General features: G+C 40.1%; 1 protein-coding gene across 2 annotated transcripts in view; it reads left to right on the top strand.

The window, feature by feature from the left end:
* The window catches only part of FH (fumarate hydratase), a 135,792-nt gene that overhangs the window by 31,411 nt on the left and 81,541 nt on the right, over positions 1-22,840 (top strand). For both annotated transcript variants that reach the window (XM_033935368.1, XM_033935367.1), the window contains one exon: positions 14,131-14,241. In XM_033935368.1, the coding sequence (XP_033791259.1) occupies positions 14,131-14,241 (111 nt within the window). The remainder of the gene's footprint in view (positions 1-14,130; positions 14,242-22,840) is intronic.

Genomic DNA, 22,840 nt, shown 5'->3' with positions numbered 1-22,840 from the left:
ACAGAAATAAAGGGGGCATGGAGAGAGAAAGAAAAAAGGGGCAGGGTGAAAGAAAGAAAAAGTTGGGGGAGGGAATGAGGTCTGTAGGAGAGGAAGCATACAGGAGGCTGAATGAAGGGAAAAAATATTGGATGCACAGTCAGAAGAAGAAAGTGCAACCAGAGACTCATGAAATCACCAGACAACAAAGGTAGGAAAAATTATTTTATTTTCAATGTAGTGATCAAAATGTGTCTGTTTTGAGAATTTATATCTGCTGTCTATATTTTGCACTATGGCCCCCTTTTACTAAACCGCAATAGCGGTTTTTAGCGCAGCTAACCTATGAGCATCAAGAGCAGTGCAGGGCATTCAGCGCAGCTCCCTGCGCTAAAAACCGTTATCACGGTTTAGTAAAAAGGGAGGAGGTATATTTGTCTATTTTTGTATAGTTGTTACTTAGGTTGTTACTTAGGCAAAAAAGTCATCTGCCTTGACCTCTTTGAAAACCCGCAGAATATAAATGATAACTAACATTTTCTCTGTGTACAATGTGCTTTGTGTTGTTTAAAAATTTATTGTTGGTAGATCATTTTGACTTGGCCACAAAGGTAAGGGGGAGGGAGGGAAGGAGGGGAGCTGCTGAAAGACATCTAGTAATCCTTGCAGGCTTGATTGTGCAGGGAATTATTTTTGTAAAATCATGTTTTGTTATGTGACTGGCATTATTTAGACTTTAATTTCTATGAATGAATAGAATAAAAATGATATAAAATTGCTTGCTTGTTTTTATGTGCGTGCGCTTAAAGGAAGTGGACAGATAGTGGGCTGAGGACGCTGAAGGGAAATGGGGAAGAGATAGTGGGATAAAGACGCTGATTTATAAATTAATAATTGTACAGAATATTGTTTCTTTTTATACTTTAATATAATAAGTTCAGTATAAAACTATTCGAGGCTTGTGTGGATGTGATCAGATGGTTTGCGGAAACGGGGACCGAGCTCACGGGGACAGGGCAGGGACGGAGACAATTTTTTTCCCCGTGTCATTCTCTAGGCTCTGCCACAAATCGATTTCGATTACGTGCGGGCGAGTGGGGTGTCAGTCGGGTTGACGTAGCCGTTGTAGCGCAAGTGGGGTATGGCACTCAAAAAAAATCTTAATCATTGTACTGCTGATTTTGGCTCTTTTGACTAATGAGTTTGCCTAGCACTGCTCTAGGGCAGTGTTCTTCAACCACCGGTCCATGGACCAGTGCCGGTCCACAGGGCCAGCACGTGCATCAGGCCCAAAACAGTGTTCTTCAACCGCCGGTCCACGGTGCGTTCGATGCGGTGTTATCTTCGAGCCAGCTCCCTCTTCCTAACTGATTTAGTGCACAAAGCCACGGGCAGTAATTGCATGACCTTCACTTCACCTAGGCCACCAAAAAATTAAACACCTCCAGTTACAGTTCTACATCCTGATATCCTTTTAAATAGCTACTTCATCAAGTTTCCCTGACTGGCAATTTTTCTGTTTCTTGACCAGCAATAGAAAAACTTTTCTTTTTTGCTCAATAATGTGCCCCTCCCGCCAAAGTCAACAGCTATAATCTAGTGTGTAAAATTCACTCTTACTCTAAATGGATTATTGCAGTTTGAGTCACAGTAGGCTCAGGAAGACTGCAACATGTAACACAGAAACATCCACCTTCACTAATATTACCTCTACAGAATTCCTTCACTCTACTAGTGCACTGCGATACTCAAGAAAACAGAAGGGAGGTGGGACTGGAAGCGATGAAGGTAACTCAAGAGAACAAGCGCACCCTAAGCACAAATAAAAAAGCCAAAAACAGAAAACTATTACTGTTGGGGGATTCCATCATCAGAGGCATTAACCTTGGAACACAGGGCGAGGAGACCAAAATAGTGAAATGTCTTCCAAGATCCTCAGCTACCAGGAGTTCCAGGCAAAAACTGACTATAATTAAGGAAGAAACTAAGGATTTTAACACTGATGTTGTTATTCATCTGGGAACAAATGACTTGGCCAACAACTCCACACTTGCAGCACAGAAAGCTTTTCGGGAGCTTGGTGAGGGCGTGAAACCTTTTGTAAAGACTTTAGCTTTTTCTGAAATACTGCCTGCATATGGAAATGGAGAGCAAAGAGTGAAAAACACAGAGGACTTTAATAGATGGCTCAAAGCCTGGTGTCATCAAGAAGGCTTCAGGTACATAGGAGGATGGGGAAATACATGGAAGGACAAGAAGCTATATTGCACTGATGGGCTACATATTACTACAGCAGGAAAAAGAAACCTTGCAGAGAAATTTAGACAATATTTTTCTAGGCATTTAAACTAGAAGGTGGAGGTGGTGTATGTACGAAGGACAATTATAGAGACCACCCCCGGCAAAAAAAAAGATGTAATAGTAATAAAGACTGCAACACAAGCAATATCAGCAACTCATTTCTTAGTATTGCAACGGAAAGTGAAACAACACAAAAATCCATATCGCTGAAAAATAGCTAAAAAGCGATGACCACAAATACTCGCAGTCTAAGCAACAAAGTTCATGATCTGCAAGCCCTGATGTTAGAAGCAGATCTAGATATTGTCGCTATCACAGAGACATGGTTCAGTGAATCACATGGATGGGATGCAAACATACCAGGATATAATCTTTTTAGGAAGGACAGAGATGGTCAAAAAGGTGGAGGAGTAGCTCTCTATGTAAAGATCAATATCCAAGCGACCGAAATGCAAGGGACCTGGGGAGAGGAAGAAGCGATATGGATTGCTCTGAAAAGAGAAGATGGAACTTCTATCTACGTGGGTATAGTCTACAGACCTCCAACTCAATCGCAGCAAATTGATAAGGATCTGATTGTGGATATCTAAAAGTTTGGAAGGAAAGAGGAGGTTCTGCTGTTGGGAGATTTCAACCTGCCGGATGCGGACTGGAATGTTCCGTCTGTGGAATCGGAAAGAAGTAGGGAGATAGTGGATGCCTTTCAAGAGGCTCTGCTCAGACAAATGGTGACGGAATCCACAAGGGAAAAAGCGATATTGGATCTGATCCTCACAAATGGAGAGAGTATCTCTAATGTTCGAGTGGGTGCTCACCTGGGAAGTAGCGATCATCAAACGGTTTGGTTTGATATAACGGCTAAAGTGGAGAGTGGCCGCATGATACTTAAAGTCCTAGATTTCAAACGTACGGACTTTAATGCAATGGGAAAGTACCTGAAGAAAGAGCTGTTAGGATGGGAGGACATAAGAGAAGTGGAAAGACAGTGGTCTAAGCTGAAAGGAGCGATAAAAATGGCTACGGACCTTTATGTGAAGAAAATCAATAAAAACAAGAGAAAAAGGAAGCCGATATGGTTCTCCAACCTAGTGGCTGAGAAAATAAAGGCGAAAGAGTTGGCGTTCATGAAATATAAAAAAACTCAAGAAGAGGAGAGCAGAAAGGACTACAGGGTGAAACTGAAAGAAGCCAAGAGAGAGATACGTTTGGCGAAGGCACAGGCGGAAGAACAAATGGCTAATAATGTAAAAAAGAGAGATAAAAATTTTTTCAGATATATTAGTGAAAGGAGGAAGATAAAAAATGGAATTGCTAGGCTAAAAGATGCTGGGAACCAATATGTGGAGAGTGATGAGGAGAAAGCAAATGTGCTAAACAAATACTTCTGTTCTGTGTTCACAGAAGAAAATCCTGGAGAAGGACCGAGATTTTCTGGCAAAGTTACACGAGAAAATGGAGTAGATTCTGCGCCATTCACGGAGGAGGGTGTTTATGAGCAACTTGAAAAACTGAAGGTGGACAAAGCGATGGGACCAGATGGGATCCATCCCAGGATACTAAGGGAGCTCAGAGAGGTTCTGGCGAGTCCTATTAAAGACTTGTTCAACAAATCTCTGGAGACGGGAGAGATTCCTGGGTATTGGAGGAGAGCGGATGTGGTCCCTATTCATAAAAGTGGTCACAGGGATGAAGCAGGAAACTACAGGCCGGTGAGCCTCACTTCAGTTGTTGGAAAAATAATGGAAGTGTTGCTGAAAGAAAGAATAGTGTACTTCCTTGAATCTAATGGGTTACAGCAGGGGTGCCCAATACGTCGATCGCGATCAACAGGTAGCTCAGGAAGGCAATGTGAGTCGATCGCAGAGCCCATCCCGGGCTCCGTGATAGACTCGTGTTGCCGTCCCGATCTACCGGGCCTATCAGCCTTCCTCTCCCCGACGTCAAAGACGCCGACGCGGGCATTAGGCTGTTTTTGTCATTTCAGGTGGGGGGTGGCAGCGGCAGCGGCAGCAGCCTGAAAAAGAAATCATCCTGGCCGGGGTCGGTGTCATGCTCCGGAGCTTCTACAGCCTTCCTATCTCCCTCTCCCTTCTACCTGCTTCTGGCCACACCCCCTGCTCCGTGGCTCTCTTCGGCAACTCAGCAGCAGCGATCGACACAAGCTTCTGACGTCGGGGCCTGCCCTCTGCGAGTCCCGCTTGTTTCAACTTCCTTTTTCCACAAAGGCGGGACTCGTAGAGGGAAGGCCTCGATGTCGGCAGCTTGTCTTGATCACCGCTGCTGACGAGTTGCTGAAGAGAGCCGCAGAGCAGGGGGGTGTTGCCGGGTGCAGGTAGAAGGGAGAGGGCCAGATGCAGGACTCGTGGGTGAGAGAGGAGAAGAGAGAGAGAAAGAGAGAGGGGAGGGAAACAAAAGGAAATATTTCATACTGGGCTGGGCCGGAGTGGAGGGAGGGTGGAAAGATTCTGGCTACCGGGTGCAGTAACAAAGGAAAAGGGGGGAAAGCTGAAAATGGAGATAGTGACACAAAGAAGAGAAAGGGTAAGCAGGACCTACTGAATAAGGATAGAGATACAGAGGGGACATGAAGAGGAGGTGAAATAGAGACATAGAAGTAATGCTGAAAAAGTGTGTGTGGGGGGGGGAGATAAAGACATTGAAAGGGCAAATGGTGAACATGGGGTAAAGACAAGGACAGAGACAAATGAAGATTCTGAAAAAGTGGTGAGATAGGGATATAGGTGAGATGGACACAAAGAAGGGTGATGCTGGAAAATAGGTGGAATGGTAATTCTGACAAACAGAGAGACAAACAGAGAAGGGAAATGCTGGATCAAGGAGAGATGGGGCTCAGGCTGGATGGAATGAGGAGAAATGCCTTGTTGGCCCTGAACTTCCTCTCCTACGTCAGAATTGACGTCAGGGAGCGTAATGCTGGTCAGCGCGACGCTTCTGCAGGGAAAGCTTGGAACAGCGGTGGCTTGGGGGCTATTCCCCGATGGCGGTGGCAGCAAACCGAGTGGCTTGGGGGAGGGCACGGAGAAAGAAAGAAAGGGGGCAGACAGGGAGACAGAAAGAAGGGGGAACAGGGAGACAGAAAGAAAAAGTTGGGAGAGAGAATGAGGTCAGGAGGAGAGGAAACATACAGGAGGCTGAAAGAAAGGAAGAAAGATTGGATGCACAGTCAGAAGAAGAAAGTGCAACCAGAGACTCATGAAATCACCAAACAGCAAAGGTAGGAAAAATGATTTTATTTTTAATTTAGTGATCAAAATGTGTCTGTTTTGAGAATTTATATCTGCTGTCTATATTTTGCACTATGGCTCCCTTTTACTAAACCGCAATATCGTTTTTTAGCGCAGGGAGCCTATGAGCATTGAGAGCAGCGTGAGGCATTCAGCGTAACTCCCTGTGCTAAAACCTACTATTGTGGTTTAGTAAAAAGGGAGGGGGTGTATTTGTCTATTTTTGTATTTTGTTACCGAGGTGACATTGCATAGAGTCATCTGCCGTGACCTCTTTGAAAAAACCCGGAATATGAATAATTAACATTTTCTCTGCCTTTCATTGTGCTTTGTGTTTTTTTTAAATTTTATTGTTGGTAGATCATTTTGACTTAGTCATTATAAAAGTAGCTCACAAGCCCATAAAGTGTGGGCACCCCTGGGTTACAGGATCTGAGGCAACATGGCTTTACAAAAGGTAAATCGTGCCAAACGAACCTGATTGAATTTTTTGATTGGGTGACCAGAGAGCTGGATCGAGGACATATGCTAGATGTAATTTACTTGGATTTCAGCAAAACCTTTGATACAGTTCCTCATAGGAGGCTGTTGAGCAAACTTGAAGGGCTGAAGTTAGGACCCAAAGTGGCGAACTGGGTCAGAAACTGGCTGTCGGACAGACGCCAGAGGGTGGTGGTTAATGGAGGTCGCTCGAAGGAAGGAAAGGTGACTAGTGGAGTCCCTCAGGATTCAGTGCTGGGGCCAATCCTGTTCAATATGTATGTGAGTGACATTGCTGAAGGGTTAGAAGGAAAAGTGTGCCTTTTTGCAGATGATACCAAGATTTGTAACAGAGTAGCCACCGAAGAGGGAGTGAAAAATTCGAAAAAGGATCTGCAAAAGTTAGAGGAATGGTCTAATGCCTGGCAACTAAAATTCAATGCAAAGAAATGCAGAGTAATGCATTTGTGGATTAATAATAAAAAACGTATATGCTGGGAGGAAAGAAGCTGATATGCACGGACGGGGAGAGGGACCTTGGGGTTATAGTGTCCGAAGATCTAAAGGCGAAAAAACAATGTGACAAGGCAGTGGCTGCTGCCAGAAGGATGCTGGGCTGTATAATGAGAGGCGTAGTCAGTAGAAGGAAGAAGGTGTTGATGCCCCTGTACAGGTCATTGGTAAGGCCCCACTTGGAGTATTGTGTTCAATTTTGGAGACCATATCTGGCGAAGGACATAAGAAGACTTGAGGCGGTCCAGAGGAGGGAGACGAAAATGATAGGAGACTTGCGCCAGAAGATGTATGAGGAGAGACTGGAAGCCCTGAATATGTATACCCTAGAGGAAAGGAGAGAAAGGGGAGATATGATTCAGGTGTTCAAATACTTGAAGGGTATTAACGTAGAACAAAATCTTTTCCAGAGAAAGGAAAATGGTAAAACCAGAGGACATAATTTGAGGTTGAGGGGTGGTAGATTCAAAGGCAATGTTAGGAAATTCTACTTTACGGAGAGGGTGGTGGATGCCTGGAATGCGCTCCCGAGAGAGGTGGTGGAGAGTAAAACTGTGACTGAGTTCAAAGAAGCGTGGGATGAACACAGAGAATTTAGAATCGGAAAATAATATTAAATATTGAACTAAGGCCAGTACTGGGCAGACTTGCACGGTCTGTGTCTGTATATGGCCGTTTGGTGGAGGATGGGCTGGGGAGGGCTTCAATGGCTGGGAGGGTGTAGATGGGCTGGAGTAAGTCTTAACAGAGACCCAAGCACAGTGCAGGGTAAAGCTTTGGATTCTTGCCCAGAAATAGCTAAGAAGAAAAAATTTAAATAAACATCCTATAACTCCAATATTCTATACTTTACCAAAGGTACATAAGAATAAACAACATCCGCCCGGGCGTCCAATTATGTCATCTAGAGGTTCGGTACTTGAACCTCTTTCATGTTTTGTAAATTTCTTTCTCAGTCCTTTAGTAGAAATGAGTTCTTCATATTTAAAAGATACGACTCACGTATTGAACATACTTAAAGAGATTCCTGAAGAAGAATTTCCTTTTATAATGGTGTCTTTCGATGTGGCATCTCTGTATACATCCATACCCCAAAATGAAGCTATGGAGGTAATAAGAGATTTTTTGGATAATCGCCCTAGACCTCACCTTATCCCCACCGAGTTTTTAATGCAATTAACTTCTTTAGCATTAAAAGAAAATTATTTCATATTTGAAGACAAATATTACATCCAAAAAAAAGGTGTGGCTATGGGCGCCACATTTGCTCCCTCCATAGCGAATTTGTATATGTCAAAATTTGAATCTGAATGGATTGACAATTCACCATACTCTGACCATATTTTTGTGTGGCGCCGGTTCATAGATGATATCATCATGTTGTGGAAGGGTGACGAAATTGATCTCAAGAATTTTGCACAATGGTTGAATTCATGTGATGAAAATTTAATTTTCACCATGACTTATTCGAGAACTAAGTTAAATTTTTTAGATCTAACCATTGAACAGCATCAAAACTATTTCAATACAGATGTGTACTTTAAAGACACAGATAGAAACACATTGCTATCTTATGATAGTAGTCATCCTGGCAAATTAAAGAATAGTCTACCATTCTCACAATTTATTAGACTCAGGAGAAACTGTTCAGACTTTAAGAGCTTTAAGAAGCAAGGAAAAAGGTTAGAGCTCAAATTATTATCTAGAGGGTATCCCCAGAAAGTGATAAAAAAGGCCTTTAAAAGGGCAAAATATTGTAATCGAGAATGGTTGCTATTAAAAACATCTAAAAATAATGAAGAACAAAATGACACTATAACGTGTGTCATTAGATATAACAACTTTAGTAATATCATCTCTAATACTCTACACAAATTTTGGGATATCGTTACCATCCATCCTTCCCTGCAAAACCTTAATCTGAGAATAGCCTATTCCAGAGATCGGAATCTAAAAAAGATCTTAAAAAGCAGTGAAAATAAAGGTAGTGCTAAGGATAATAGTTTTCCTAAAGGGTTTTTCAAATGTCTCTCATGCAATATTTGCAAAATGAGCATACAAACAAAAACTTGGAAACCCTTTAGATAATAAAGAATTCAAAATTAATTATTTTCTAAATTGCAGATCTACCTTTATCATCTATATTATATTATGCCCCTGTAAAAAAATATATATGTTGGGATGACCACTAGAGCATTCAAAACACGTATACAAGAACATAAATCGAATATTAAACGCTCTATTACATCAGAGCCCATTGTAGAACATTGTATATTTCATCAACATAAGTTTGAAGATCTTCAGTACCTAGCGATAGACCATGTGACAGAGGACAGGAGAGGAGGTGACAGAAAAAAGAAGTTATCACAAAAAGAGAGTAAATGGATTTTCAGATTAGGATCCATAGAACCCGCAGGATTAAATAGTTTTATAGACTGGAAACCTTTCTTTTAGTCTTGCTATCTATTTTTATAAGATGAAATGACTTATACTATGTAGCTAACTGATACTCTGAATTCAATACGAGTCAGTTTTTTCACTATGTCCATTATTTATTTTGATTTATTTCAATCGTTGGGATGATTTGAATAGAGTATGTTTGTTAATCTATGTTTATATTGTTCACAGCAAACGCATGCGCTGATAATAATACACAAATCACATGGTGCTTCTGCATGAATCTGCGCATGCGTTTGTGCTTATATAAACCTGAACAATATGGCTGCTAGACGCTCCTGCCCTGAAAGTATGAGGAAGCTAAAACGAGGTTGGTAACTTTAACGGCATTTTCATGTAGATTAACTGATGGTGTTTTACTATTTTAGATTTGGTTAATTGTCTACAATATTGGTAAGATGTAGTATCGCTCCTTTATGAGTAGAAAATAATATGTCCCTTCAACTAAGCTGGAATACGGTAATCACTCGGTCAGTTTTTTAAATCGGATGTGAGCCTTGTGCTCTACCGAGTGTTTTACTAATGTTTAAATTTGCCTTTTTGATTCACTTGGGCTGTGTATAAATGGACTATTACCTTGTAGTGAAACACAAGCCATTGTAAATGCTGTCCTTTAAATTAGACGCAAGGTTTAGCGTTTGATTAGGAGGTTTTTAACTAACACTGAAAGTTACCCTCTATAAATAATTCAATTAGTTCTATATGTACAAACGCTGATCCTCCCACTGGAAAAGCTAATATAATCTTATGGACAAACATATATTACATGATTCAGCAGTTAATAGAAAATTAAGATGTTGAGATAGCTCTGAGTATAAAAATTTTCATTTCCTATCTGTTAATGTTTAATATAATAATAACTTTTGGACAATTTGGATTTTTTAGAGTTTATATTAAATAATTTACTCTGATATTAAATTATTTATCCTAATATTAGCTTTCATTAGTAAACATTTTGATTTGTGAGATTATAAGAAATAAATTAAGGAAGTTATTTATTAATTAATTAATAATTGATAATTTGGATATTTATAGTTTATATTAAGCAAGTTATTCTGATATTAATTAAACTGTTCTGATTAATAAATTTTTTTGATATTAGTTTTCATTAGTAAATATTTTGGTTTGTGAGTTTAGAAGAAATAGATTAAGGATGTCATTAATTAATTAAAGTTAATTAATTTATTAATCTTGATTAATTCTCATAGATATGCACAGGTGTTTTCTTATTGGCTATCTGTTTTTTTAATTATCTATATATTGATTTAAATTATGATTATGATTCCTTTTTTCATATAGAATATTTATAATTGTTTATTATTATTATTCATCATAAAATTTAATGCATTGAATTGTTGATGGTATAGATTTATATGTGTCGGGCACTTATTTAATTTAATTTATTGCTTAATATTTAATATTAATAATTTTAATATAAATAATTTTAATTAAATATAAATATTATTATAAATGCTTGGTTTTTAATATTTAAAATTTAATATTTAAAGATTATTATTTAATATTTAATAACTGAATTATTTAAATACTTATGATTGAAGAGGTATTTATTTAAGTTCTTTATATTATTTTATTTCTCTATATTATCCAATTGACATTAGATTATTACAAATTATTTATTGTAAAGTATACATTAGATTATTTACATACTTAAATTGATTTCCACATTGAAAGTATTTATTGAGTCATGATGAATTTGTAAAATAATAAACCTGTATAATAATAATTATGTAAAATTAATAATTAAGTAAAATGATAAAATGATAATTTAGTAATCTATTAATACATCATGTATTATTTATTTATATAAAGACGGACCATATAAACTAACTATGGTTTTTAGCTAGGTATAAAGTTAAAACAGTAGTTCTCAGGACATGATGGTATAATAATTTGTTTATTCTATGTTTATTCTATATTGTAATATGTGTATTTTATATCATATAGTGCTCCCTGCAGGAACCCTTGAAAAAGCCATTGTTGGCGAAACGGGTCCCGTCGGGCAGTATTGCTTGGAGCAAGAATGTTTGAATGAATGAAGAATTTTCAATAAAAGAAATGAGAAGAAAGATACAAGTTGGTCTATTCTTCTATTGTGCATCCTTTCCTGTTGAGTGAGGATTTGTTTGGTTTGAAGTGATTCCTCCTTCCTGCCCTCCACCCACCTGCCGAAGCCGACACAGAGGGCTTCCCTCTGATGTCAGAGCTGATGTCAGAGGAAAGCCTTCAGGGGTCAAGGGGGGGGGAGGTGTTCCTAGTTACCTCCTTCTGCAGCAATTGTTGCAGAGATGTACAGGCATCAGTTCACACGCTGCACTTAGCTGACCTGGAAACCTCCGACATCAGCAGGAAGGCTTGTGGGTCAGCCACGTACAGCATGTGACTCGCTCTCTGCGTGTCCCTACAACGAGAGCCGCCGAAGGAGCGAGTACAACTCGAGCAAGTAAGAGAGAGAGGGGACATGATCTGGGAGAAAAGGGGAAGGAGTACATTGGGACTTGAACATAAGCAGTGCCTCCGCTGGGTCAGACCTGAGGTCCATCATGCCCAGCAGCCCGCTCACGCGGCGGCCCAACAGGTCCAGGACCTGTGCAGTAATCCTCTATCTATACCCCTCTATCCCCTTTTCCAGCAGGAAATTGTTCAATCCTTTCTTGAACCCCAGTACCGTATTCTGCCCTATTACTCCCTCTGGAAGCGCATTCCAGGTGTCCACCACACGTTGGGTAAAGAAGAACTTCCTAGCATTTGTTTTGAATCTGTCCCTTTTCAACTTTTCTGGATGCCCTCTTGTTCTTTTATTATTTGACAGTTTGAAGAACCTTTCCTCCTCTACTCTCTCCCCCTAAGCGAAATAAAGCGAGTTACCTGGGCTTTTACCTCCATCTCCCTCTCACCATCGGTCCCCCGTTACTCCCTTCTCTGCCACCCCCCTTTTCTTTGGTCATAATTCTGCTCTCCCTCCTGCTACAGGCGCCTTAGGATGGAAATAGGGATGGGGCAGCCCTCCCTCGCTTCTTCTGATTTCCACAGTCTGTTTCCAACCCACAACACTACGGTACACCCACAAATGAGTGCAAGACAACTGCACTCTGACAAAAGCGGAGGAGCACGGTTTTGGGACAAAGGCTAGAAGGCAGGGTGAGGGGTCACGAACTCAGGACACAGAGGGAAGGGCTTGAACATGTGATACAGAAGGGAGGGAGGAAGGGGACACTAACTTGGGTCATAGCAGGCAGGGAATAGAAAGGGAGAATTGTCGGGCTTGAGTGTGTGAGTGAGAGGGAAAGAGATGGTACACATGGGGAAATGAAGAAAGGAAAATTGGGCATAGAGAGAGAGAGGAGTGAGGTAGAGATGCATGAGTAATAGAAAGATGAGGGAGAAATAGTGGATATGGTGGTGGAGAGGGAACAGAGGGACAGATTGAAAGGTATGCAAAGGAGAAGAATGTTAGACGTGATGGAGGGAGAGAAGTGGCATGGTGCTGAAAAGGGGTACTAGATGGAGAAATGGGCATGGGGCTGGTGGACAGTGGTGAAAAATGCTGCACATGATCCGGGGGATGAGAGAGGGAGAAATGTTGGATGTGGTAGTAGAGGGGGTGAGAGAGATACACCCTGAATCTCTTTCTCTCTTTCCCCACTCCCTTTACAGCAAGCGAGGGAATGAGAGAAGGACAGTGAGAAAGAGAGGGAGTCAGAGAGGGAGTCATTGCCAATAGAGGTGGAGGAGAAAGGAAGAAAAGTTGGACTCATTGAGGGACAGAGAGAGAAGTTGGGGAAGGGAATGAGGACTGGAGGAGAGGAAATGTGCAGGAGGCAGAAATAAATAAATATTGGATGCACAGTCAGAAGGAAGTGCAACCATATAAATGATAATTAACATTTTCTCTGCATACAATGTGATTTGTGTTTTTTAATTTTCTGGTTACCATTATTTATTAGTAGGATTATATTGTGTGTATATGAAAAATGAATGGAAGAAATTGCTTTACAATTCTATTGTTATGGGGATGGGGTTTGGGGTGGAGCTTGGGCAGGGGTACTCAGTTGATATTTGTTAGACTTATGGGGTACTTGGCTTGAAGAAGTTGAGAAACACTGGTCTTGATGGCCAGTCTCATGTTTTTGAACTCATTTGGAGAGAGGTCCCTTGGCCTTTCACCTGGATATTTCCAGTGTTTGATTTAAACCATAAGGCCAAAAGTGCTAAACTCTAAAAATTAACCTTTCTTCTTGTGATAGTCTCTTATTCAGGTCACTCCCTCACCAGGAGAGACACAACTTGTAACACATATTTTAAATTCTTCAAAAATGTGTTCTATCTGCTTACAATTCTCAACCATAGGCGTTTCCAAATAAGTTTGTTTCAGGCAGCTTTTGTGTTCAGCAAGTCTTTGGGCTCCTTTTATTAGGCTGCATTAGTGTTTTTAGCACATGCAGCATTTTAGCGCGTGCTAAACCCGCGCTATGTGGCAAGAACTAACGCCAGCTCAATGCTGGCGTTAAGTCTAGCGCGCGCGGCAATGTAGTTTGCACTATTCCGCACGTTAAAGCCCTAACGCCTCTTAGTAAAAGGAGCCCTTTGTCTCAATATCTGTTCATTTTTCCCCAATATAAAGAAGTTTATGAAGGCATACAATGACACAAATTACATTAGTTGTACAATTTGAAAAATTTGTTACATTTGAAATGACTTACTTGAAGTACTTATAGTTTTGGGACAGGTAAAGCTGATGGTACTAGCTTATCTTTCAGATTGGGGCCTCTGTTATATGACAACAGCAACTCACTTTTTTGAAAACAATCCAAATTTTGAAATAAACACCAGTTTTAAAAAATGTTTTGAATGTCTTTAGCTAAGTGAGAAAACTGGATGGCACATAACCATATGAGAGTCATTTTTTAAAACCTTTTTTTCTTGTTCAGCAATGCTTTATTGTCTGTTTGAGAGAGACTCTAGTATATTTTATGAACTCTTCAATATGGATTGCCTGGAAGTCAAACCAACTACTATAGATTCTCCAAGGTTTGACTGCTGATGTAAAAATGCATAATGCTAAATGTCCTGGAGACTTAATTTTGATGTATTTGAGAGAGAGACATATCTAAACACATTATGTTCATTATTTCAGGTCCAGATTATACGAGCTTTTGGCATCTTGAAGCGAGCAGCTGCTGAAGTGAATCAGGAATACGGTCTTGAGCCCAAGATTGCTAATGCTATTATAAAAGCAGCAGATGAGGTAGGAAGATGCTACTTTATAAAAACAGAAGTCAGGAATGTTTCCTGATTTTTATTCTTTCTAACACTTAGAACTTTTCATGGTAGTAACAGATTGTTTGATAAAAAGAATTTGGCATTCTGAGATGCAGAAGAAACTTGGCATTAAGCATCAGATTCCTCCCCCCCCCCCCCAAATTACTAGGCATATTGCTGCCAAAAAGCAATTTACTTATTTGAAACTTCTGGTTAATGCTTAAATTACAGTACTGGCGAAAGGGGAGTTTGGAAAAACACACATCTTGTTTATTCCAGTGCTACTTGTGCTTTAATGTAGCCCTTATTTGGAGAATTATCATGCATCACGTCACATCACAGTGACTGATGTGCCTTTATGTAAGGTGATGCGAAAACAAGCAACAGGAGGCAATTCACAGAATGGGCACTACCTTTTGCTTCTATTAGCATGCTTTTTTTTTTTTTTTTTGCTATAGTCTGGGTTAAAGAATAGCATTTCCAGGCAAAATAATATTTTTTTTGTTTTGTTTTTAAGAGTATTGTCATAAATAGTGCATGCTAATGACTTTGCAGGTAAAGTTTGAAAAAGGGAGGGACTTTGGGAGAGTGCTTACTTTTTAGCCTCGTGTTGGGGGTGAGGAGATGACATCAGGTCCACCGGGCAACTGAGGGGGGGGAGTGGAATCTAGGGGACCAAGGATTTGGGCCAGAAGACACTATAAATTTAACATAACATAAGAATAGCCTTACTGGGTCAGACCAATGCTCCATCAAGCTCAGTAGCCTGTCCTCATGATGGTCAGTCCAAGTCACTAGTACCTGGCAAAAACTCAAAGAGTAGCAACATTCCATACTACTGATCCAGGACAAGCAGTTGCTTCTCCCATGTTTTTCTCAATAAGTCTATGGACTTTTCCTCCAGAAAATTGTCCAAACCTTTCTTAAAACCAGCTACGCTCTCTGCTCTTACCACAAGCTCTAACAATATGTTCCAGAGCTAAGCTATTCTCTAAGTGAAAAATATTTCCTTGTATTGGTTTTAAAAGTATTTCCCTGTAACTTCATCGAGTGTCCCCTAGTCTTTGTAATTTTTGATGGAGTGAAAAATTGATCCACTTGTAACTGTTCTACTCCACTCAGGATTTTGTGCAATTCAATCATATCTCCCCTCAGCCGTCTCTATTCCAAACTGAAGAGTCTTTCCTTATACAAGAGGAGTTCCATCTTCTTTATCATCTTGGTCGCTCTTCTTTGAACCTTTTCTAGTGCCGCTATATCTTTCTTAATCTAATCTAATCTAATCCTTAGGTTTGTATACCACATCATCTCCACGTTCATAGAGCTCGACGCGGTTTACAGTAGGAGAAATAGGAAGGAACTACAACAGAGGGTTAGAGGTAGAAGTGTGAAGAAAATTTAGAGGACTTGGGATGCCAAGATATAAGAGTTTCCTTGATTCCTAAGTTGGAGGGAGACTTACATTTTTTGAGAAAAGCCAGGTTTTCAGATGTTTGCGGAAAACTTGGAGAGAGTTCAAGTTCCGAAGAGGGTAAGTAAGGTTGTTCCAGAGCTCAGTGATTTTGAAGTGGAGGGAGGTCCCTAACTTTCCTGTGTGGGAAATGCCTTTTAGCGAGGGGAAGGATAGTTTTAATTTGTGGGAGGATCTGGTGGTATTAGGGTTTGAGGAATTCCAAGAAAGAGGGATAAAGGGAGGGAGGATACCATATAGGATTTTGAAAGTTAAACAGGCGCATTTATAGTGGACCCTGGCGATTATTGGAAGCCAGTGGAGCTTGGCCAGGAGTGGGGAGACATGGTCAAATTTACTTTTAGCGAAGATGAGCTTGGCCGCGGCATTCTAAATCCGTTGGAGTCTGTGGAGGTTTTTCTTAGTTAGGCTTAAGTAGATAGAGTTGCAATAGTCCAATCTGGAGAGGATGATGGATTGGACAAGGAGGGTAAAATGTTTTTGATGGAAGCAGGATCTAATTTTCCTCAGCATGTGAAGGCTGAAAAAGCATTTTTTTTACCAATGATTGGAGGTGGTCATTGAAGGACAATGTGGAATCAATGATGATGCCCAAGACCTTGCTCGAGAACTCAAGCTGCAGAGAGGAGCCAGAGGGTAGTGGGTTGGAGGTGGGTAGGTGATCTAGTTTTGGACTGAGCCAAAGAAGTCTTGTTTTGGACTCATTCAATTTCATTTGCACAGTGTGGGCCCAGGATTTTTGGTTCATTATACAAGAGGATATGTTCTTAGACAGGTTGGTGATGTTCGAATCGGTCTCGAGGAGGACGAGGATGTCGTCTGCATAAGTGTAAATTGTTTCAAGGGGGGATAGGTGGAGGAGTTTTAGGGAGGACATATAGATGTTGAAAAGGATAGGGGATAGTGGAGAGCCTTGCGGGACTCCACAATTCGGTTTCCAGGGGGAGGATGAGGTGCCATTCATGTTAACAATGTAAGAACGAGAGCGGAGGAATTTAGAGAACCAACCTAGGACTGTGGAGTTGATACCTATCTCAGAGAGTTGGTAAACAAGAATATCATGGTGAACAACGTCGAAAGCAGCGGAAAGGTCAAATTGTAGAAGGACGGCGAACTTGTTTCGAGAGTGAAGTTGTTGAACCCTTGAAATCAGGGAAGACAGTAGGGATTCGGTGCTGAAGTTAGGACGAAAGCCATATTAATAGGGTAAAAGAATAGAGAATCTCTCTAAGTATGATGAGAGTTGGGAAGAAATGATGGAGATAAGGAGACCAGAATTGAACGCAATACTCCAGGTGAAGTCACATGATGGAGCGATACAGAGGCATTATAATATTCTTAATCTTGTTTACCATCCCTTTTTAAAATAATTCCTAGTATTTTGTTTGTTTTTTTGGCCACTGCCACACATTGGGCAGAAGGTTTAATCGTATTGTCTATAATGGCACCCAAATCTTTATCTTGGGCACTAACCCCCAAGGTGGACCCTAGCATCCAGTAGCTGTGATTTGGGTTATTCTTCCCAATGTGCATCACTTTGCATTTGTCCACATTAAATTTCATCTGCCACTTGGATGCCCAGTCTACCAATTTTCTAAGGTCTGCCTGCAATTTTTCGCAATCTGCCTTCATTTTAACAACTTTGAACAGTTTAGTGTTATCTGCAAATTTAATCACCTCACTCATCGTTCCAATTTCCAGATCATTTATAAATAAGTTAAATAGCACTAGTCCTAGTACAGATCCCTGCAGCACTCCACTATTTACTCTCCTCCATTGAGAAAATGACCATTTAACCCTACCCTATGTTTTCTATCTGATAACCAATTCCTAATCTATAATTGAACTTTGCTACCTATCCCATGACTCTGTAATTCTCCTGTAATTCTTTCAGTAGCCTCTCGTGAGGAACTTTATCAAAATCGTTCTGAAAATGTAAATACACTACATCAACCGGCTCACCTTTAACCACATGTTTATTCACACTTTCAAAGAAGTCAAGCAAATTGGTGAGGCAAGATCTCCCTCAGCTAAACCCATGCTGACTCTGTCTCATTAAATCATGCTTGTCTACATGTTCCACAATTTTATTTTTTATAATTCTTTCCACTATTTTACCCGGCATTGATGTCAGGGTTACTGGTCTGTAATTTCCCAGATCTCCCCTGAAACCCTTTTTAAAAATCAGCATAACATTGGCCACCCTCCAATCTTCAGATGCTACAGACTATTTTAGGGACAGGTTGCAGATCACTAACAGCAAGTCAACAATGCCATGTTTGAGTTCTTTTACTACCCTGGGATGTATTCAGTTCCTCCACATTATTACCCTTGAAAACCACTTCTGATTCAGGTAGAAGATCTCTTACATCTTCTTCCGTAAAGACTGAAGCAAAGAATTCATTCCGTCTCTCCACTATGGCCATATCCTCCCTGAGTGCCCCTTTTGCTCCTTGATCATCCAGTGGTCCCACGGATTCCCTCACAGGTTTTCTGCTTCTAATGTACCTAAAAAAATTGTTATGAGTTTTGCCTCTTTGGCAAGTTTCTCTTCACATTCTTTCTTAGCTTTCTTTATCAATGCTTTGCATCTAGCTTGCCAGTGCTTGTGTGTCTTATTTTTTCATTCGCATCCTTTTTCCATTCTTTAAAGGATTTTTTTTTGCTCTAATAACATCTTTCACTTCACCTTTTAACTATGCCAGCTCTTGTTTCCTCTTCTTTCCACCTTTGTTAATACGTGGAATACACCTGGTCTGAACTTCAACAAAATTATTTTTAAATAACATCCACGCCTGGTTTACAGTCCTAACCTTTGCAACTGATCCTTTTAGCTTCTTTTTAACCATTTTCCTCATTTTATCATAGTCGCCCTTTGAAAATTAAATGCCTCTACAATAGATTTTTTTTGCAACGTCACTCCAGGTATCAGCTCAAATTTGATCACGTTATGATCACTATTTCCCAGCGGACCAAACACAGTTAACTCCTGTACCATGCCTTGCATTCCACTAAGGACCAAATCTAAAATAATTCCCCCTCTTGTCGGTTCCTGGACCAGTTGTTCCAAGAAGCAGTCATTTATGACGTCTAGGAATTTTACCTCCCTAGCACACCCTGATGTAACATTTAACTAGTCAATATTGGGGTAATTGAGATCATCAAAAAGTAAAGAAAAATTATACTAGACATTGACAGAAAGAAATCACTGGCTTTAAACAAACCAGAACTCTGTACCACTGCAGGGATGACTTATCCAAGAGATACTGAAAACATACTGCTGAAAAACACACTATTGTGATGAAAAAAATAACTCAGTTAAGGCTTCATAAGTCTTTTAAAAAACTCCATTTATCCCAGAAGCGTGATGTGCAGATATGCAGAAGGACATACAGAGCAAAAACTTTTCAAAAATGCAAAAATTCACATAGCGTGAACTTCCCATTCATCACTTTGTCCCATAAACTCTCACAGACCTGAGCACAAATAGTCAAAAATGCAAAAAATCACAGAACATGAACTCGCAAAAGGACTTGCAGAGCAAAAACGTTCAAAAATACAAAAAATCACAAAACATGTTTCCTTGTTTGTTTGTTTTTTTGCAAGCTGGCGTCTGACTAGGATGTCATCTTTAGTGTTTCCTTATTTTTTTGTTTTTCTTTGGTTTTATTTTCAGTCTTCCTTAGTTCTTTCTGTCATTTATTCTTTCTTTTGAATTTTATTTTGTTTTTGTTTTACCTTAGATTTGAATTTGTTTTAGTTCAGGATGGAGGTTCCAGACATTGTTTTGTGCCGGTGGCCTGTGGAGCTCAACCGTCGATGTTCAAGTTTGTTGCGACTGTGTGCAAATTTGCCTTCCCTTGTGGTCTGCGAGCTTAGCTTTGAAGCTGCCTGCAGTCCTGACCTGACACAGTGGTTGCTTCTATCATGACAGCCATGGTTTTCTTGCCTGCCGTGTTAAGAGGCATCGGCCCTGATGGAGATGACTGGCTGTGGAGCCCTGTGTCTTTTCCCCTTTGGTGGCGGCAAGGTCTCAGGGTTGATGCGGCTTCTTCATTTGCTGATGAGCTGTGGTGCACACAGCTCATCAGCAAATGAAGAAGCTGCATCGAGTCCAGAGGCCTGCATGGCTTGTGATCACTAGCGTTGGATTGGCATTAAAGGATCTTCGCGACCTGCCTTTGATCCTTGCCTGCTGTCCTCGGCTGTTGGGATTGCTTGAGATATGCTGTGGCAACGGAGCTGATTTCTGCTTCAGGGAATCGGTGACCAAACAACAGAAATAATATCAGGCTGAAGAGATAATCCTTAAGACTGACCTTTATTCACCACTTTTATTGTTTGCTTTATTTCTTTTCTGTTTATTCATCATAATATTGTTTCTTTTTCCTTTCAATTGTTTCTTTTTCCTTTTCAATTCATATATATAGTTCTACCATTTTTCTTAAGTACCTTATATTAGATTTAACATGGTGGACTGCTGTGTTGTTTCAGATGACTACTGCCTTACACTGATCTCAACTTTTATTTTGTTTCATTTTTATTTTTTCTTATATTTCTTTCTTTCATTTATTGTGATTTAATACTTTTTTCTTCTTTCTGTTATATTCATATAGTTCCACCACTCACTTTTTAGATTGTGATCCCGTTTGGGACAGATAGGGAATATCTATGTGCCTTAATACCATGGTATGGTTTATTCTATCTTTAATGTTAATTTTTTCCTTGATGAATTATTTTTGTACACCGCCTAGAACCAAAAGGCATTTGCGCGGTGTATAAATAAAGACTTATGTTATGGCATGGTATGTTATGTTGTGTGTGACTGAAGTATTCTGTTAGCTTGATTTTCCTATGTAGCATTCTGTAGTAATTTGACCAGTTTTCTCGATAGTGGAGGGGATATTTGTGAGGGGGAGGAGAGGGGAGACAGGGGTTTTGTTGATCTTTGCTGTGTAATATTTGTGATTTATAAAATGACAATTGTACAGAATATTGTTTCTTTTTATACTTTAATAAAATAATTTGAGGCTTGTGCAGATGGGATCAGATGGTTTGCTGGGACGGGGCCAAGCTTGTGGGGATGGGGACAAATTTTGTCCCAGTGTAATTCTCTAGCTAGGATCTACATCTGGGGGTTTGGCCCTCAAGAGTGATACAGTATCCTCTCGCACTGAGGTTGTGTCTCCAGGGGCTTCTGCCTAGGAGGGAAAGATTGGGATGGCTGTTATAGTTAGAAATTTGATCATTAGGCATGCAGCTAGCTGGGAGGCTGGTGGACATGAGGATTGCTTAGTCATTTGCCTGCCTGATGTAAAAGTGGTGGACCTTATGTGTCATCTAGATAAGATTTTGACAGTGCTAGGGACAGGGAGGAGCCAGCTGTCTTGGTACATGTGGGTACCAATGACATAGGAAAATGTGGAAGAGAATATCTGGAAGCCAAATTCAGGGACTTAAGTAGAAAGCTGAAGTCCATTACCTTTAGGGTAGCATTTTCAGAAGTGCTTCCTGTTTCAGTGCAAAAAGCACATGAGTCCTGAACCTGTTGGTAGTGCATCTTCACCCACAAGGGATGCAGAAGGTATCATCTTACATTTTCAATTCCGTCTCCCTGCATCACTGGACATTGCCCTCTCTCCTCAGCTTTTGCCTTATGCAAGTGAGTTGAGAAGGTGTCTTTTTCATCTGCTCTGTTTAAATTTCTTATTTTCGGGTACCATTCAATGTTTTTTTAGAGGCTTTGAGTGCTATAGAGGTTCCCAGTAATTCTGGGACAGCTCTGCCTAGGAGAATCTGCAGATTCTGTGTTCTGAGGTCTCTAGCAGGGCGGGACACTTGCTGCAGGGCACCTGTCTAGTCAGTCTGCCCTAACACTTGGATTGGCTTGGGGTTCAGCCCCAGGAGTTAGCATAGTCTGTATTTGGGCTCCGCGCTGGTTGGGAGACCGTGTGGGTACCAGCTGCATCCCCTCCTGAAGAATCATGTGGAGACTGGTGGGGTAGAGGGTTACGGGGCTGTTCACCCTATGTAAAAGGCAGCCAGAAGAGACAAGTCCCTGGATATGCTCTTGCTTGTCTGAGGCAGAAAAAGCTTTTTCTCTATTTAGCTGCAGTGAGAGCTGATGCAGGAACAGCACATGGCAGCACAGTGAGTACAGTCTATTACTTTCTATGAGAGATCGGGATGGAGTTGTTTGGGTTTTTTTGAGAGTTTCTGGTGCTTCCTTCCCCTAAAATCCTGTTGACATTTTTTTTTTTTTTTTAAATTCTTTATTCATTTTCGTATGTTACAAAAAGTGTAACAAATAAACTCATTTAAAACTTAAAGATACACACTTGATTAACTCTCATATAAGCATCAAATTTAACATTTCATTACAAATTAAAATTCTACAATATTTTAAATATTATGAAAGAAATCTAACATTTATATCATTCTTATTGAATCTAATAATCCCTCCCCCTCCCTTCCTATTCAATAAATCATAAAATCATCCTTACTGTGAAATTATTGAAATACTCATGTATTATATAATAACAACAAGTAAAACCCACCCTTTTCCCCCCTAATCAAATACCTTAACATGGGAAAAGTTAATCATTCATTACAAAAATCTGTTAACAGTCCCCAGACTTTCTGAAATTTACTAATATAACCTTTTTGCGTTGCTATTGTGAGCTCCATTTTGTATATATGACAAACGGAATTCCACCAAAAATTATAATTTAACCTGTCATATGTTTTCCAATTGTATGTTATTTGTTGTATTGCTATTCCAGTTAAAATAAACAAAAGCTTGTTGTTATCTGACGAGATTTGACTTCTTGCTCTCATAGTTGTTCCAAATAAAATAGTATCATATGTCAAGGCTACCGGATTTTCTAGCATCCTATTAATTTGAGGCCAAATTGATTTCCAAAATTATAAAATAAATGGACAATAGAATAAAAGATGATCTAATGTCCCAGCTTCAAGATGACAGTGCCAACATCTATTAGACTTAGAACTATCTATTTTTTGCAAACGAACAGGGGTCCAAAAAGCTCTATATAAAAGGAAAAAACCACGTTTGTCTCATAGATGCTGACACCGTACATCTTAACCTCCAAGA

This window comes from Geotrypetes seraphini, chromosome 3 (assembly GCF_902459505.1).
Source record: "Geotrypetes seraphini chromosome 3, aGeoSer1.1, whole genome shotgun sequence".
NCBI classification, from domain to species: domain Eukaryota; kingdom Metazoa; phylum Chordata; class Amphibia; order Gymnophiona; family Dermophiidae; genus Geotrypetes; species Geotrypetes seraphini.
Note: the sequence above shows the minus strand (reverse complement) of the source record. Positions and strands in the feature narration are given on the sequence as shown.